The 17,425-nt window shown below is 43.5% G+C and overlaps 1 protein-coding gene across 8 annotated transcripts in view; it reads left to right on the forward strand.

The window, feature by feature from the left end:
• add3a (adducin 3 (gamma) a) overlaps positions 1-16,177 on the forward strand; it is a 93,017-nt gene extending 76,840 nt beyond the window's left edge. For 5 of the 8 annotated variants that reach the window (XM_036524800.1, XM_036524792.1, XM_036524776.1 and 2 more), the window contains 11 exons: positions 457-606; positions 1,100-1,243; positions 1,343-1,441; positions 3,407-3,580; positions 4,698-4,958; positions 6,120-6,236; positions 7,772-7,861; positions 8,404-8,421; positions 11,784-11,907; positions 13,380-13,472; positions 15,904-16,177. In XM_036524800.1, coding sequence (XP_036380693.1) covers positions 457-606; positions 1,100-1,243; positions 1,343-1,441; positions 3,407-3,580; positions 4,698-4,958; positions 6,120-6,236; positions 7,772-7,861; positions 8,404-8,421; positions 11,784-11,907; positions 13,380-13,472; positions 15,904-16,151 — 1,518 coding nt within the window. In that variant the 3' untranslated portion in view covers positions 16,152-16,177. The remainder of the gene's footprint in view (positions 1-456; positions 607-1,099; positions 1,244-1,342; positions 1,442-3,406; positions 3,581-4,697; positions 4,959-6,119; positions 6,237-7,771; positions 7,862-8,403; positions 8,422-11,783; positions 11,908-13,379; positions 13,473-15,903) is intronic. The other 3 variants (XM_036524824.1, XM_036524815.1, XM_036524834.1) reach the window with 3 other exon arrangements.
• Positions 16,178-17,425: the final 1,248 nt, after the last annotated feature.

Here is a 17,425-nt window from a genome sequence, read left to right on the forward strand (position 1 = left end):
AATGTCCTTTGACAGCATAGTAACGCAATTCCAAAGGGTGGCGTTATAAATCTGATTGACTGATAATGTGATTACCTCACCAACCAGTTCAGAAATAAATACTGTAATTTCCTCCATCTGAAGATAACCACAGGAGGATGCCGGTGTAACAGTAAAGTTTAGCGTCATTTCTCCTTGGTTTGACTACTCAGCAGCGCACCTTAACCAGGAAGGGGTAGATTGTTAACCCTGTGTGTGTGCATGTGTGTGTGTCACACTGGTTAAAAAAGTAGTAGCCTGTGCCCTGCTCCTGTTCCAGAAGCGGTTTACTTTCAGTAAAAGACAGTAGGTCTGTGTGATCCACATAAAGCACTCTCTTTTCTACAAGAAAACAGAGTACAGGCCTTACTTCACTATTGCACTGTTGACCCTCTGCCTAACATCTAACAAAGATGTGTCTTCTCCTCGCCCCTGCAGGTAAAAGTGAACATCATCGGGGAGGTGGTGGACCAGGGCTCCACCAACCTGCGGATCGACCACTCGGGGTTCAGTCCCCACGCCGCCATCTACTCCATGCGCCCCGATGTCCGGTGCATCATTCACATCCACACGCCCGCCACCGCTGCCGTGAGTGACCCCGCCGCCACTGCGCTGACCACACCCACTCACTACGCCCGCTCACTACACCCTCACCGAAGAGGATCTTTAACAAAGAAAATAGTTTAATCTAAAGATTTTTAAAAGCATGTGATTGTGTGCTGGGGCCCATATATACACGCACGCACGTATATACATAGATATTTATAATTTTTGTAATTAACCAGTCACTGATGTATTTGGCTTTGTTCACTCTTTTTATAATTTACACTGTCAAAGCCTTGAAGGTGTGCGTTACACAATCTCATAGATATTCATTATTATTTTACATTACATTATGTTACATTCATTTAGCAGACGCTCTTATCCAGAGCAACTTCCAGCACAAAAGAATGGAAGTATATCCATTCAAGTTGAAAGAGCAACAGTATCAGACGAGGCTGACCCTCCCAGACCAGTGAACGAGAGCATAATGCAAATCCACAAGGCCTGTCCCTGAAGCTGTTGTGCACAAATCCCGCAGGTGTCATCAATGAAATGTGGAATCCTCCCCATCTCCCAAGAGGCCCTCATCCTGGGCGATGTTGCCTACTACAATTACCAAGGAAGCCTGGATGAGCAGGAGGAGAGGATCGAGCTCCAGAAGGCCCTGGGCCCGTCCGCCAAGGTACTGCTCCCCCCCCCCCCCCCGGGATCAGTTCGGGATGTCACCCTTTCCATCACTCCGTTCTCACTTCTAATGGCTGTGCACACACCTGTCTTCAAGCTGCTGGTGCTGAGGAACCACGGAGTGGTCGCCCTGGGAGAAACCATAGAAGAGGCCTTTCATTACATCTACAATGCCCAGTACGCCTGCGAAATCCAGGTAAGGCACCTGCGTTTGCCTGCACTCCAGCAAGCTTGGAGAGTGTTCAGCCACGTGTCCAGTCTATTTTCTGACAGGTGAAACTATCAAGCTGTCACATATTTGGGAGGTGACATAGACAGAGAGCTTTCTGGTGTGTTTTGACTGCTGGACGCCCAGGGTGTGACCCGTGGCAGCTGTTGGTGTATGTTGAAGGGCCAACGCGAGGTCTCCATTTTCATGTTCGGTTTTAAGTATCGCAAACCAGTCTGGCGACTGTCTTGTTTTTTTTTCTGTTATTATTATTATTATTATTATTATTGCATAGAAAAAAGCTTTTCTCTCATGGGTTTGCCCTTGTGAGTTTGGTGCCAAGTGTCTCCCCTTTATGATTGGTGCCTGTTTGTCTGCTGTTCAGTTTAAATATCATTTTCTCTCCAGTTAAATTGATTGTTTGAATGTTTCCAAAATGTTGCTTGTGCAGTTCCCAATGGGAAAGTGCTTTACACACAAGTGTCTGCTGGGAAAGGCCTAGTGATCTGCTCAGCATCTGTTCCAACAGACCGAAAGCAAATACATCAAGTGTGTGGGAGTCAAACCGTCCAAAAGCTGTATCAGACAGAACTCTGTGTTCTCTCAAGCGAGACATCCTGGACACGGAACGTTTCATAGGACGGTGCTGCTCATAGGATGATCGTTCAGTCAGCCAATCAGATGCGTTTGTGTTCCAAAAGCTGAGTGTACCACAGAAAATAAGCAAGGCAGGGTGTAATCCAAGAAGATGACGAAGTGGGAGATTTTTGATGGCAAAATCAAAAATGAAATGAAAAAAATGGAAATATAAACACATATGGTACTGAAAAAACTAAGGCCTGAGATAAGTCTGACCGCAGCTGGAACGGAGCCAAAGCTATCAGACTCCACTTTAGCATACTGCTTTGTTTGAGTGGCACACGACAAAGAGCCCAGGTCAACAAGACCTTGCAAACCATGATACACAGTCCATGGACTTTCAATCACCAGCGCCTCAACAGAGCAGGAAGGGGGCACCACCACGCCTCCGTAGGGCACCAACACACTTTTTGATGGGGGGGGTGGGATTGATCATGATTTGTCATTTCGAGGGTGTGGTGACCTAGCACCCCATCAGCAACATTAGAGCAACAGGTCATCTTCCCTCCTTTTGTCACTTCTACCTCTCCCCCATCTGTTTGCTAGTTCCCTGATTAACGGCTTTAGGGAACGGGCAAATGCTTTTGCCTTAGTACAGCGTATAGCCATGAGAAGCTCATGAATAATCTCTCTCTTCTGTAGCAGCTTTTAATAAGACTGTTTTCGTGTTGATTCTCAGTTACCCGCTTGGTAGTTAAAGCTCTGGCTTTGCCATTGAAACTTTAGCTTCAGCAGGTAAAGCATACAAATGTGTTGAAGTGTGCAGGATTTTAACTGTGGCTTTGTTTCACAGGTCATGCTTGTGGCTTTTATACTGGAATAAACCCATTTTATTGTTAGTAATTACATCAAGTCTCCAATCACGTTTAGGTGGAAGTGGGTGAAAGTGATTTTGTGGCTTGTAAATACAGAGGAAATTACATCAAAGTGGGCGGTGCCCCTCCTGTAATAAGCATACAAAATCCCTGCTTGAATCTCAGCCATCAAACAAACCAAACAATAATCCATGCTGCAAAGCCTATTTAATCGCTAAAAATAAACCGTCATGTTTGACTTGTGGAAAAATGTCCTTGGGTCCTGATCCCATTACATACAGTAATGGCTCCACAGCTTTAAAAAAAAAAAAAAAAAAGTCAACAGTAGTGTGGCGCAGTGGTAAAGAACAAGACTTGTAACCAAAAGGTTGCTGGTTCGATTCCCCACTGGGTCACTGTTGTTGTACCCTTGGGTAAGGTACTTAGAATTGCCTCAGTAAACAGTAAATATCCAGCTGTATAAATGGATATAATTGTAACCTGTGTGAATTGCTTTCAGGTGAGCGCATTCTCCTGTGCCGGGGGAGTGGACAACTTAATAGTGCTGGATGCGGAGAAGTACAAGCCACTGACCCATGGGGTGGCCATCGCTGGGGTCAACATGGGAGGCCAGCACAAGTGGAAAGTGGGAGAGCTGGAGTTTGAGTCTCTCATGAGGATGCTAGATAACCTGGTGAGTGACCTGCGCAACAGTTAGTCTCAGAAATATATGTTTGTGTGTGTCTGTCTGCCTATAAGAGAGTCTTAGAAATATGTTTTTGTTTCTGACTGTGTCTATATGTCTGCATCTGTGACTGTATGTGTATGTGTGTCTCTGCGTCTGTGTCAATGCGTGTGCATGTGTGTCTAAAGTCTACATACATACATGAACATTTTTGGACTTACATTTACTGAAACAATAAAAGAAAAAGGAAGCTTTGTTGAGCAGTGGTAATGTTTGTTACCCCTATTAGATATGCTTGAACACTCTTTGAACCAGGTAAAACCCAGCACTGTAATGGATTAGCAATGGAGTCAGAGAGTGCAGTGAGTGAGTGGGAAAGGGAAGTTCACAGCTCCCCTGGCCCCATGAGGTCCAGCCCCTGCCCTCTGAGGTCACCTCTGAGCCCAGCACAAGGCGGGAAGGCTAGCAGCAGACTTCTCTACCTGTTCTCCCACTGAAGAATGGGTCCCACAACTCCTCCATTTATTCTTGAAGCCCATCTGGTGAGATGGCCACAAGGACAAGGTCCTGAATGTTGTACAGCTGTGGCCACTGTAAGGTCGGTCCCTCCCCACTCCGCAGTGATTAAATCACATCGCCAGACAGCAGCAGTGCGGCTGGGTTGGGGGGGGGGGGGGGGGGGTCTTAAGAGCAGCGACTGCACAGTCATACGGAGTTGATTGAGCAGAAAACTCTCAGCATCTGCTCGCCAGAGCCCGCCAGCAGGGATTGAGTGGCTTTTTCTTTTAAGTCGCAACCACGCAGGTCGCTCCAGCTTTGAGGCAAAACTGGCGTAAGGCATCCTCTCAGACACTGGTGTCACCAGACACAAGCAGTGTTGCAGAGCTACTACTTTCAGCGCTCTGAAGCTGATCACTAACCAAGGGCATACTGTGGGCAGTCACTCAGACCACAGATTATCCTTACATTACATTAATGTCATTTAGCAGACGCTCTTATCCAGAGTGACGTGCATGGGTTACAGTTTCTACATGTTGTCCATTTATACAGTTGTCCTGGAATTTGCTGCGGGCAAGAGCAAATGTAGTGTAATAAATGAAGCTCTGCTTTTTTTCTTGGTCGCCAGGGTTACAGGACGGGCTACGCCTACAGGCACCCCATCATCCGTGAGAAGCCGCGGCACAAGAGCGAGGTGGAGATCCCGGCCACGGTCACGGCGTTCATGTTCGACGAGGACGAGGGCGTGCCCCGCTTCCCCTTCAAGTTCCTGGCACAGAGGCAGCAGCGCGAGAAGACCAGGTGGCTGAACTCACCCAACAGCTACATGCGTGTCAGCGTGCCCGGGGCCGGCCAGGCCGAGGACAGCCACACCCGGACCAAGACCATGGTGAGCACCCGTCAGCGGGCCCTGCTGCCGGCTTACCACCCTCACAACTCTGTGTCCATTCTGGGATGATCCCGTGTGTCCTCCGCAGTTCTGTGACAACTCTGTGTCCATTCTGAGATATCCCTGCGTCTCTCTCCATTCTGTGATAACCACATCTCTCTCCTTACTGTGATAACCATGTCTCTCTCCTTACTGTGATAACCATGTCTCTCTCCCTGGTGCGATAACCATGCCTCCCCTTTCTAAGATAACCTTGTCTCTCTCTCCATTCTGTGGTAACGACATCTCTGGCTGTTCTATGATAGCTACGTCTCTCTGTTCTGTGATAATCAAGTGTCTCTCTCCTTTCAGTGATAACCCTGTGTCCCTCCATTCTGTGATAACCCTGCGTCTCTCTCTGTTTTGTGGTAGTCATGTGTGTCTCTCTCCATTCTGAGATAACCCGGTGTCCCTCCATTCTGTGATAACCCTGGGTCTCTCTCTCTGTTTTGTGGTAGTCATGTGTGTCTCCCTCCATTCTGGGATAACAGTGTGTCATCAAGCAGTTGGTGCTGCCCATTAGAATAGTGAGAAGACTCACTAGAATTGTCATTTTTATCCTAGAATGGTTAGAATTACTTTAGTGTGTAAAAATAAGTTATACGCTATAACCTTGCAAGCTAATAATATGTTTTGGATTGTTGTTTATTAGTGTTAAAAATTGCTAAGAATTCCCTTTTTACGGATGAGCTCTTTTTCATTTAATACTACTTATAGCAGCTTTAGTCTACTTCATCAGTCTGTACCCTCTCAGCTAGTGTGCACTTTTTCATTTTTCTTGGTAATCTGCCAGTTGATTTATGATTTGGGATTTTGTCCAATTTGATGTCAGTATTAGTTGAAAAATGGACCGATGTCAACTTGTCCAAATGTAGGATTTAGTCTGAGATTTTAGCTCTTTGCCTTAAATAAGCACTTCACAATGGTGGTCACGGTTGTTGAATTTTTGTATCAGACTGCCCTCTAATGGAAGAGTGGAGAAATGCATCTGCATTGACTGTAATCAGCTGAAACATGGCATGATGTAATGTCTTCCTATTTAAGCAAATGATTTGAGTTTGTGCTTAATGTAATGTTAAGGTGTTACATGCTCTCAAAATGTAAATTTTTTTTTTCCGTCAGTGGATGAAGTCAGAAGACGCCAGTAATGGCAGTGGTACTCCAATTAGGATCGAGGACCCAAACCAGTTTGTTCCTCTGAACACAAATCCCACTGAAGTCCTGGAGAAGAGAAACAAGGTACCTGTGTTAGCTACGTTATTTCACTTGCTAAACAGCCTTATTGTTTGACCACAGGAATGACTCCTCTATGTCAGTGGAGTCAGTGGAGATGGCTTAGAATGTTTTGGCCAAAGGTTACGTATGCACATCATGTGTGGTCACGTTACTTATGTGCCCGTCTGTAAATGTTGAGTCAATCCCAGATTTGACCCAATTAAAAAGAAGAAAATGAGTCAGTGTTCCTTAGCTCAAGACCATAATGGCATTTTTGGTGCCACTAAGAGTTTTTCTGTAATTTAAGTTTAGCAATTTCTCCCAAGCGAATGCCTGTAACCTGATAATCACACTGATGATTCTCATAGTAAATTGCTCAGTTTTGATAGAGTATGATCAGTGCAAATTCTGGAAATACTGCAGTTGGCGATTCATGTGAAAAAGTAAGGTGATATGTTGAATTCTCCAAACTAATAAATTAATAAGTGCAAGGCGTAACGATCACTGTAAGGTATATCGCGATGAGTACTGATGACAGTAACACTGAACATTGTAAGGAATATGAGTTATTGGGATATTTTATACATCATTGTAGGTAGTATTGATTGTTGTGATGAGCATTGATTATTTTCATGAATAATCACTGTGTTAACTGTGGTGGAAGTTGGATCGGTTTAGACAGAATTGATATTGATTACAAGCGAATATGTACAGTACATGTTGATATTGATAAATGTGAATGTAGCTCACAGTGGTAAAGATTGGTTATGTATTAATATAGATCACTGGCTTGTTTTGATCAGTGATCGCTGATTGCCTCTCTGCCGTTGGTTCACTTTCAATTGTAGAGGTAGAGTATGTATGTGTAACATATCCTTTCTGACTTATATCCAGCAGTTTCTCAGTTGCTGTTTACATTGTGTCGAGGAATCATTGTCCATTTTTCCCATTTAATATTATTAGGGTGTTTACCTGTTTTTTATTTATTTATTTCAAGTTCACAGTGACAATCTGATTGCAAAGGGTGATATACCAAATGGAAATTAATAGATGGAAAGGTTCCTTAGGAGGCCAGGAGGATTGTCAGACCGTCATGTTTATAAATATAATTCAGTCCTTTTTGGCCGCCTGTGTCCTGGAAAGTTTAAAGAGCATATATTCCCATATCATAAAGGAACAGGGTTGTGCTTTCACAGGAAGCACCAGCCCTGTCACGACCCATTCAGCTGCAGGTTCACCACTGCGGTCTTGTTCAGGAAGGCTGGGTTAAGTGAGGTTGGAGTGGTTGAGAGAGGGTTGTTATTTTTCGTCGTATTATTCAGTATCTTCTGGTCCCCTGTTTCCTGGAAGGATGAAGGAACTACTGCTTCATTCCCATATCAGAATGGAACAGGGTTAACAACATGTGCTCCTTCACAGGAAGATCACAGCAGCCCTGTCGTGACCCATCCAGCTGCAGAGTCACCGCTGTGGTCGCATTCAGGAAGGGTGGTCTAGTTGTGGCTTAGGGTGGTTGAGAGAGGGCGGTATTTTTCTCTAAATCTGTGCGCTGCTTACAGATCCGAGAGCAGAACCGATACGACCTGATGACAGCTGGGCCGCAGTCCCAGCTGCTGGCTGGCATCGTGGTGGACAAGAAACCCGGACCTGTGAGTACCTCCTGTATAGACACCTCTCATCTGGTAGTCCAGGACAGGCACTCTCACATGGCAGAGAAAACCACATCAACAGGGAGAAACAGAGTTCAGAAGCACCACTGCATGCTTTGTCTTTCGTGCAAGCAGACAGGAAAAATGTTATCACCTCACATCCTATATTCAATGTAGCATTGTTTAAACACTCTGCATTACCCAATAAGGAAGTGTGTGTAAGTGTTATCAATTTATCAGGTAAAAGAAACGTCCTTAATGGCATCAGGCGGTAAACCAAAAACGCTAACCTATTTATCAAATTATCCAAATACAGTTTAACATACAGCTATGAAAAGGACAAAACATATTTACCTTCTCTATTGAGAGAGGACAGTGTTTGGTTACCACCACTAGGTGGGGCTATGCGTTAGTGTTCTGAGCCAACGGGCCTTTTTAAAGGAGCCTGCATTTACAAGGAGCAGAGACAGGAAGCATTGTGTAACAATGAAGATGTTCAGTGGTGTTATTTTTCATTTGCATCGGTCTAAATTTCGCTGAAGGATGAGGTCCACGTAAAGGTAATGCTAACATGGTGTTTTTGAATGCAGTGTGCTTCCAGTGTGCTTTTTTTTCTTTGTTTAATTTTAATACTGGTGGATTTTAGTGTTTTTTATTTTTTTAGTGAAAAAGTGATGGTCTTGCATGTCAGAATAATTATTTTAAGCCTTGCCAAATTATCTTATCTGTGTGTCAAGTGAAAGATAATAAGTAGCAACTGAAAACAATTCAAAAACTGAAAAGCTCTGAAAATATGGCATAAACAGTCTTCAGTAAATTATGTATTTGCTCATGTATGGTGATTTGCATGGCCTACATACTAACACATGACCCATTTATACCGTTACATATGTAGTATAAGTGCTGTGCTTTCAGTTGTAACACCAGGGCCCTATTCAGGATTTGAACCCCCAACTCCACAGTTCAAGTGTAGCCAGACCAAAACATGTTCAAGGGTAGCCTGTGGCCAAGCATTAAGGCTGTCTAGCAAGTAAAATCAAATCGGTAACACAGGCGCCTTGTTTTCCCTTATACTGCCTGGTCAGTGACAGCCCGCGGAACATGTGAGAAACCCGCGGCTGCCACGTTCTATACAGGGACGGCTCTGGTCATATGGATGAGTTTCATCTGCTTTTGCAGCCGCAGGGCAGCCGATCGCTTAGACGAGCTAATCTGATTTCGCCCGTGCCTCCGTATCGACATTTTATATCGACGTGTCCCTTCGCGGTGGCGTGTCACCCGCTCTGCTCATATCATACTCTGTCTAATGGGGTTCCCTCCATAGGGTCCTCTGATCCCACTGTAATTTAATTGAATCTTAATGAGGCGGATTGAAACGGGAGAGAGCTGCTTTAGAGTACAAAGCCCCCCAGCACTACCACCACTCAGTGCATGCAGGGCTGTGGAGAAGCTTCCCACAAAAGAACAGAACAGGAAGAGCAAACATTTGAAAAGTATTAATTTAACAATAAATCATTTAATTTATTACCTGCGTTTAATTTACTTTTAATTGGGCAGGTGTGGCTCATTAAGCAGTGGGCTGGCTCACAGAGATGAAGACAATTATCACTTAACAATTAAACATTTATGGAATGGAATTGACCAATGAGCTCCCTTATTTACAAGGATGGAAATGGAAAACAATCCTTAGACATTCAACCGGTGACAATTTCACAAGCTGTTTTGGGGGAAAGGTGAAGATTCTCCTTCACAAGGGTCATTGGGCACAGTGAGCGTGAGGCTTCTCCTTTTTCCCATAGTTTCTGCTTGGTTTGACTACCTAGCAGCGCACCTTAACCAGGAAGAGTTGGAGTGTTGCGTGTGTGTGTGTGTGTGTGTGTGTGTGTGTGTGCCACAATGATTAAAAAAGTAGCCTGCACTCTCTTCTGCTACAGATTAGGGGTGCAACGAATAATCATTAATAGCGACGACTAGCTATGACTAAAATCAATGGCCAAATTAGTTGCTAACGAATTTAATTGTCGATTAGTTGGTGACGTCATTGCGTGTGTTTTTCGTGCTGACTCGGAATGCTCAGACATGTAGCCTAAGCTACATTGCTTTACTGGAGTGAACAATAGAGATGGCAACACCTTCCCGACCAAAGACCTCAAAAGTGTGGCAGCATTTCCCTCTTAGCCCTTTCACACATAACTTGTTTTTATGGTATGTAGCGCGCGCATGTTACGTTACATGGTTCGTTATGTTTTCGTTATGCATTATTAGGCTTCTCATAGTTTTCAGTTAGCATGTACTATATATTTTAATATTAAATCGCTGTTTCCTCAAAGCTGAAATTAGCTAGAATTTTATCCAATCTAGTTTTCTAATTGCACCGGTTTTAGCATATGTGCTAAACGGCTAATCGCACCGGTGTGACCATACGCGCGAAAGGGTTAACTCTGCCAAGAAGGTTGTGAACTGCAACATTTTTGCAAACCTGACCCTGCCTGGCATGGGAGCACATCAGTTATGCTTGAGCATCTGAAGAGGTGGCACGTTGGCTCTCTGGATGATGAAGACTCGTCTTGTTTAGTTAGTTAGCTAGCTAGCATAGCTAATATTAATGTTAAAAGCTATGTTACTACATGTTATGAACTGTAAAATTTTCTATTTTGAAATACATTTCCTCTTGATCAATAAATTATTAATGAGGTTAAACATACAGTGTAGCAAATAATAACCTATTATTCACAACAATCCTGTTCACATTCCAAATGTGACCTAACTTTACAATGTTAAACCAGAGTCCATCTACTGTTTAGAAATTCTCTGCTCAAACATTGCATTGTTGTCATGGCGATGTTTATGTCTGGAGATAGTGTTGCTGCCAAGTGCACAAGTTTAGAGAACACTGGAGAATTTGATACTTTATGAATCGCAAAAGATTACTCGTGTCTATGCGTGCCCGCCCATTGTGGATTGCATTCGAATTAATGGGTTTGTTGGATCTCATATTGCTGCCATGGATGGCCTTCTTCAAAGGAAGCAGACTTGTACTCCCCAGAAAGCAACTGCCCTCACTGAATTAGTCCTAGTAACCATTCATTCAAAGACATATGTTTGAATGAAGTTCTCAGCTTTATTGTGTTTGTTATTTCACATACGCCTAAAAGAACCTCAAGCTAAATGTAAAAGCCGATAGATAAATAAGAGCCATTGAGTAATTGTGTGATTCATAATGCGGATAGTCGATTATTCGTTTCAATAATCGATGGATTATTCAACTATCAAAATAGTCATTAGTTGCAGCCCTACTACAGATGGGGTTTACCTTCAGTAATAGACAATTTGTGTCAGGTCAATAGGTCTATATGATTCACGTAAAGAGCTCTTTTTTCTATAAAAAAACAGAGTGCAGGCCTTACTTTTTAATGCACTGTGTACCCTCAGCCTAACATCTAACAAAGATGGGGTGTGTGTGCGTGCGTGCGTGCGTGCGTGTGTGTGTGAGTGTGACAGTATTGTCACTCAGTCTTTTGTGTTACAAACCTAAAGATCCATGGTTCAGGGTCCTCTCTTTTCAGTGTGAAGTGTCTGTGTGTGTGTGTGCACGTGTGCATGTGCATTTTTGCATCTCTTCATTTGTGTGTAGGTGTATGTGTTATTGTTGCGTATGTGCATGCCTGTGATCGTGTTCGTGTTTTTCATATGGGTGTGTGTGTGCATGTCTGTGTGAGGTTGTTGGTTGTATAGGTGTGTATGTGCATTCCTGTGCGTGTGTGTGTGTGCGTGTGTGTGTGTGTGTGTGTGTGTGTGTGTGTGTGTGTGCGTGTGTGTGTGTGCGTGTGTGTGCGTGTGTGTGTGTTTGTGTGCGCGAGCGTGTGACCTCATGCGCGGTAGCATGCCGCGCACCACGCTAATGCTGCCAGGCCATCCACAGCCCTTCGTGGTTCCTGACGAGGAGCAGATGGGTCCCCTGCCTCCAAACCCCTTCAGTCAGCTGTCCGAGAAAGAGCTGGAGGAATACAGGAGGGCCGTGGAGCGCCGGCAGCTCGGCATCGAGGGTAAGACCCGCCCCGAAAAACCCAGGCCCAGCTCTCACTCACCGGTCAGAGTCCAGAGAGACCGGTGAGTGAGACCTGACCTTCCTCAGATTCAGAGGACTGAAAATTCAGTGAGTTTAAGGTCAGCAATGATACAAGGTCAGGATTTGGCCCAGACTGAAAGCCCAGCACTGAGATGCAGAGTTCCAAAGAGGAAGGTTAACAGAAAGCTAGGATCATTCTCTTACAAAGTCAATATATGACCTCTTTATTTGTTACAATTTAACACATACATTTCATTCGAAATAAGTGTTGCTTTGTAGCTGTTTGTATAAAGACAACATGATGTGATTTATTCCCAGCCAAGAATATGGCTCTTATAGGGGTATTTGTAAATACTCTGGATTGTTTTTAAATTGACACCCATTCTGCATGCACCTTAACAATAAGTCCGCACGTGGCTCCGGCAGACGTGGTCCAATCTCATTTTGGTAGTTGTTGACATATCTCTGCTCTTGAAGTGTAGAGACCAGGCCTCTGGTGTCCTCAGTGCACATGTGTTAGCCCCGCAATAGCCAGTCAATGTTGATCATATTACAGGGAGGGAGGAGGGGTGCCTTTCAGAGGACAATCAATGCAGTGTGGATAGCAATACATCAAAGGGGCCGTTTCAATGTGCATTACCTGTGTACAGGATTAGACCACCGTGATCTCTGAGGACATAAGAGACCGCAGAGACACACACACACACACAACATCTCACATTCTGTACTCAACTCTCAAGAGGAGCCAAACAAATCTTTTGCCGAAATAGACAGGTTTCCACATAACCACACATCTGATATTTTCAGAATGTATGATGCATGCCTTACTTGCCGTTAACAGTGACATGTTTGCTTTGCCTTATAAAACAGTATTAAGTATAGATTGCTCAAGGAATGTTCAATGTTTTTTTTTTTTTTTGAAGGGAAGATATGTGTGGGATATGGCTGCAACGGTTACACTTCTAACATCCGGGACTGTTGTAACATGATTGTCCTAGATTTGATCAAAGCTTGCTTAATAATGTATTGAGATGTGCTGTAACAAATCGGCAGTCAAGGCTTAGGTTTCTCAGTGTGCACACAGCTGTTTGGATGCATGCTAAGGTTATAGAGAGGACATGGACACACACACACACACACACATTTCTAATCCATACCTTATCCAGCAGGCCATTGAATGGATGAGCCCCTACTTCATTCAGATGAACTTTATGTATTCACACAAATCTAGATAGTGACATACTAACTGTAGAGAGATATTATTAAGGCCAGTGTTAACCTTTGCATCGTGTTGACATCATATTTGTGCTCCTAGCGTCCCGCTGCAGGTACGGCCGACTGACGAATGCATCTTTCCCTCCAGATGCAGTGTGACACGACCGCCTGTGCACGGCTTTCTAACACCTGTCTTTGGACACTAAACTCTCCCCCCTCCCCCCACCCCTGCAGATGCTGAGCACGAGCTAACATCCGATGACGGTTCTGCTCTCTCTCAGTCTCAGTCACAAACTCAGTCTCCACAGATAACTCCGGCGAAAGAAGGTATCGGAGAGAGAGAGAGTGTGAGAGAGAATGCATCCTACTTTTGAATGGAAATACTAATTTTTGTTCTGCTTCTGTTCCTCTCTGATGATGTGTGTGAATGTATGTGTGTCTTTCTGTTAACAGTATTACTGCACCACAGCTAAACTAAACTATAAGTAAACCTCGACTGCTGTGTTGAGCAGTAAATGTCCACATGCAGTTTGGTCTCACTCCAGTGCTGGGAATAACCAAATTTCTTTTTGGGCTTTTTTGTTTGGTGTGGAAACAAATACTCTTCATGGAGCATTACCTGTTTAACCGGGAGATTAAATGGCAATCCAGAGTGTTTGCATTACTGTGAAACCAGGAAGCCAGGTGTTCGCGCAGCATCGCTGATAAACCATATTCAGGACAGCCACTTCTCTCCCACCACCCAATTGTCCTCCTGCGATTACGGAGATGTTTGCAGTAAACACGGTCAAGATCGGGGGCCGTTTGATCCCCGGTCTGTCCGTGTTCTTTCATCCACCCATGAATGCAGCTTCCCGTCTCGCTATTACGGGATTTGGGATAAAATCAGTACTGTTGATCAAGCAGGCTTTTTTTCCAGGTCAGAAGGGGTCAGTTGTTGCGCAACTCTTTCGTGGCCTCTCGATGGCACGGCGGCACTTGAGATGGCTTACGCGTCAATGTGAGCAACTTTCTGAGTTAGAGGCGGGGACACTTGTGCTCTACATACGGTAACCATGGCGCTTGCTGTATCCTGTCTTGTGGGGCGGGGGGGTTACATCACTGCCAAAGGCACATTTGTCAGGGTGGCGCCTTGTTGTGTGAGCGCCCCAGATTGTCTCATCAGAAGAAGCGCTTGCCGTTCAGGCGGTCTACAGTCTGATGAAAAGCAAACAAATTGGCCGATTGTTTAAGAGACATTTTAGCTCTTTCAACGAGTAATACACAATATACTGCAGAACAGACATTGACTTAGTAAGACTACACTTTAGTCTGAGGCTTTTTTATGTGTTTATTTGAAACCTGGAGCCAAGTTATTGCTTCTTTACTTGTAGTATATGGTAAGTGTATAGTGGTTGTGTAGGAGACAGTTTAATAATACCCTTACTTTCGTTTTGGCTGTTTTGACCAGTCAGATGCGTGCTTTCTGGTTTTGAATGAACACAGGTTTGTTGTTTGTATAAAGAAACAAAATGCATGACAAGGTTCTACCAAAATCTCCCCTCTTTTCCCAACCCTTTTTTGGTCAAAAGGTATTGAAGGCAAATTTAGGATTATTGGGATTATTGTAGATTATAGCAGGATTACTTCAGAACTGTGCCCCAAAAGTTTGGTTGTTTTTCATGTGGGGAAAATATCTGAATATTTAAATGTGGGTCGTCACTTTGTGTACTACCAGGTTTCCCAATGTGGGGGTGCGCGGACTGCCTCTAGGGGGTGCGCAAGGCAAAAAATTGTAATGGTGGAAATTAAAAATAATAATTTTTAAAAATCTAAAATGTACTGTTTGAAGTGGGTTTTTTTTAGTTTGCATGCATTTAAAAATATAGCAGCTATGTAATCATTAGAATCTAAAATATCATATCCTGTTCCCCGGATATGCACCTGCCGACCTTTGTGTGGAGTTATCCAGCTTTCTGGCCATTGCCTGTCATTACCGGTGGCTAGCCCAGCCTGTGGCTAACTAAGTATTAACTGGTTAAAATCAGGAAAACTGCCGTGCAAAAAACGTTGTTCAGCTGTTGGATTCGGATATCAGAAATGAGGGAGGAGATGGAAATATTGAGTGTGAAAAGGGATCGGAGACCAGAGAAAGGGAGGGAGGAACGCAGGAGAAATGGAGCGGGAACAGGAGGAGAGTGAGGATAGAGAGAGACTGAAAAAAAAAATCTTCTATTTTTCTTCTTTTCTTAAAAGGGCGTATTTGTTTCTGTTTGGCCCAGGTTTCCTCGCCACCCTCATACATTTTCTTTGTTCCACGGCTCATGCCGTGCTTGACTTTGTTGCAGTTTGTTGAAATATTATTGCAGTGCTAAATGCCACGCGCATTTTGTTGCATTCTCTCCTAATCGAATTTGTTAGCCTTCGATTGTTCTAATGATTATGATCGTAAATAGCGATAAACAATTTTTATGTATTATTAAACTTGATGCAAATATTTAATTTCGCTGTAAATCTGTTGCTGTGTAGGGCTTAACCCTCTCCTCTCCCTCAAAAATTCCTTGTACTGTATATGTTTAGATGCTTATACACACAAGTTTAGCAAACAGGAATACATTGAACATTATAATACACAAATCAGAAAGGGACTGTGTTTGACTGACTTTGCTGTCATGTAGCGGTCAGGTTGATGTAGGACCCAGCCTCAGCGGTTGAGTGAACCGTAACGTGCACGCGGCAGGTTCTGGGGACACTGACGCACTGCTCCTGTCTACCACAGAGAACCACACGGTCATGCTGAACGGGAAGGACGACTCGCACGAGGCCGAGGACGATCTGAGCAAGCGTGTGAGCCAGCTGACCACCAGCGTGGAGAGCGTGGAGATCACTGTCAAGGGCGGCGAGAAGATCGAGGAGGCCCTGACCCCCGAGAGCTCCCCCTCCAAATCCCCTAGCAAGAAGAAGAAGAAGTTCCGCACCCCCTCCTTCCTGAAGAAGAACAAGAAGAAGGAAAAGGCCGAGACCTAGAGAGAGAAAGAGGGAGGAAGAGCTGATCCTCTAGGGCTTTTTTGTTTTGTTTTGTATGTTTTTGTTGGGTCGTTTTTATTTCAGTTTTTTTATTTTATTTTATTTTTTTTTATGAAATGATTCTGTTAAAAATGACACGGCATTCGGGGAAGAAAAATAATGTATATTCGATTGGTCACGTGAGTTATCAACTCTCAATTCAGGGGTGTGGGCATAGGGTGTTTGGGGAGGAACTTGAATTGGTGCGCTGAAATCAGTCCCAGTAACCTGACTCTCCCAAGTTCCAATCTCTTCCATTAAGGGCTCATCACAAATTATGACATCATCCTTGCTTTTTAAAACCCCACCCCCTACAGCCCTTTTCATATTTGATTTTAATTAGAATATACATGAAGTGCATTATGTATATACAATTATACATTCACTGCACAGTACTTTTTTTCCCAGGCATTCTCGCTACCTTAAAGAAGTCTCAGCCCTCTTAATAAAAACCATGTCATTTTTTTTGTTTTGTTGTTTTATTGTTTCTTGTCTGCCTCCACTCATGTCCTGGTCACATGATCCTCAGCGAAGCACAGTTGGAATGGCACGCAGAGAGAGATGTGACAGCCACACTGGAAAACTGCTTATGAAAACAAATAACAGGGTTCCCCCCCTAGATTGAATGGGTCTAAACTTATCGGGTCTTTACAGGTGGCGTCTATGAGACCGCCTGTATTACGTTCAGAGAAAAGCTAGTAACTCTGCACTGACTCATTTTCTTCTCAGCCTGTGTAGCGTTGTATCTGGAGCCTTTCTACTCTTTTTTTTTTTTTTTTTGCCAAACGAAAAGAAAGCATCACGTTTTAGTGAATTTTAATCTCATTTTACATTATTACTTTTAATCGCATTTAGATTTTAAAAGACAACAAGGACTCATCTCATAAAGCAAACCTTTTTTTGTATGTAACTCAAATCTGGTATTAGTCCAATCAGTTTTGTACTCATTTCTTATACTTTTACAAACAACACAGATTTTGCGCATGTTTTGCAAGAATCTAAATTTATACCGCTGACAATTAGAAATGCCTGTTTTTTGTTGTTTTTTTTTCTTCAAATTATATAGCATTGTTATAAAGGCATTGTAGCTCAGATTACTAAAAAATATATAAAGAAGATATATAAAAAACTGGATTAAGTGATTATAGATTTTTTTAATTATATATATTTTTATTTTACTGTGCTGCACTTTTATTTTGGTATATAACAAGTCACATGCAGTTGTTTGGAGGTTT

Source organism: Megalops cyprinoides, chromosome 1 (genome assembly GCF_013368585.1).
Source record: "Megalops cyprinoides isolate fMegCyp1 chromosome 1, fMegCyp1.pri, whole genome shotgun sequence".
Classification (NCBI taxonomy): domain Eukaryota; kingdom Metazoa; phylum Chordata; class Actinopteri; order Elopiformes; family Megalopidae; genus Megalops; species Megalops cyprinoides.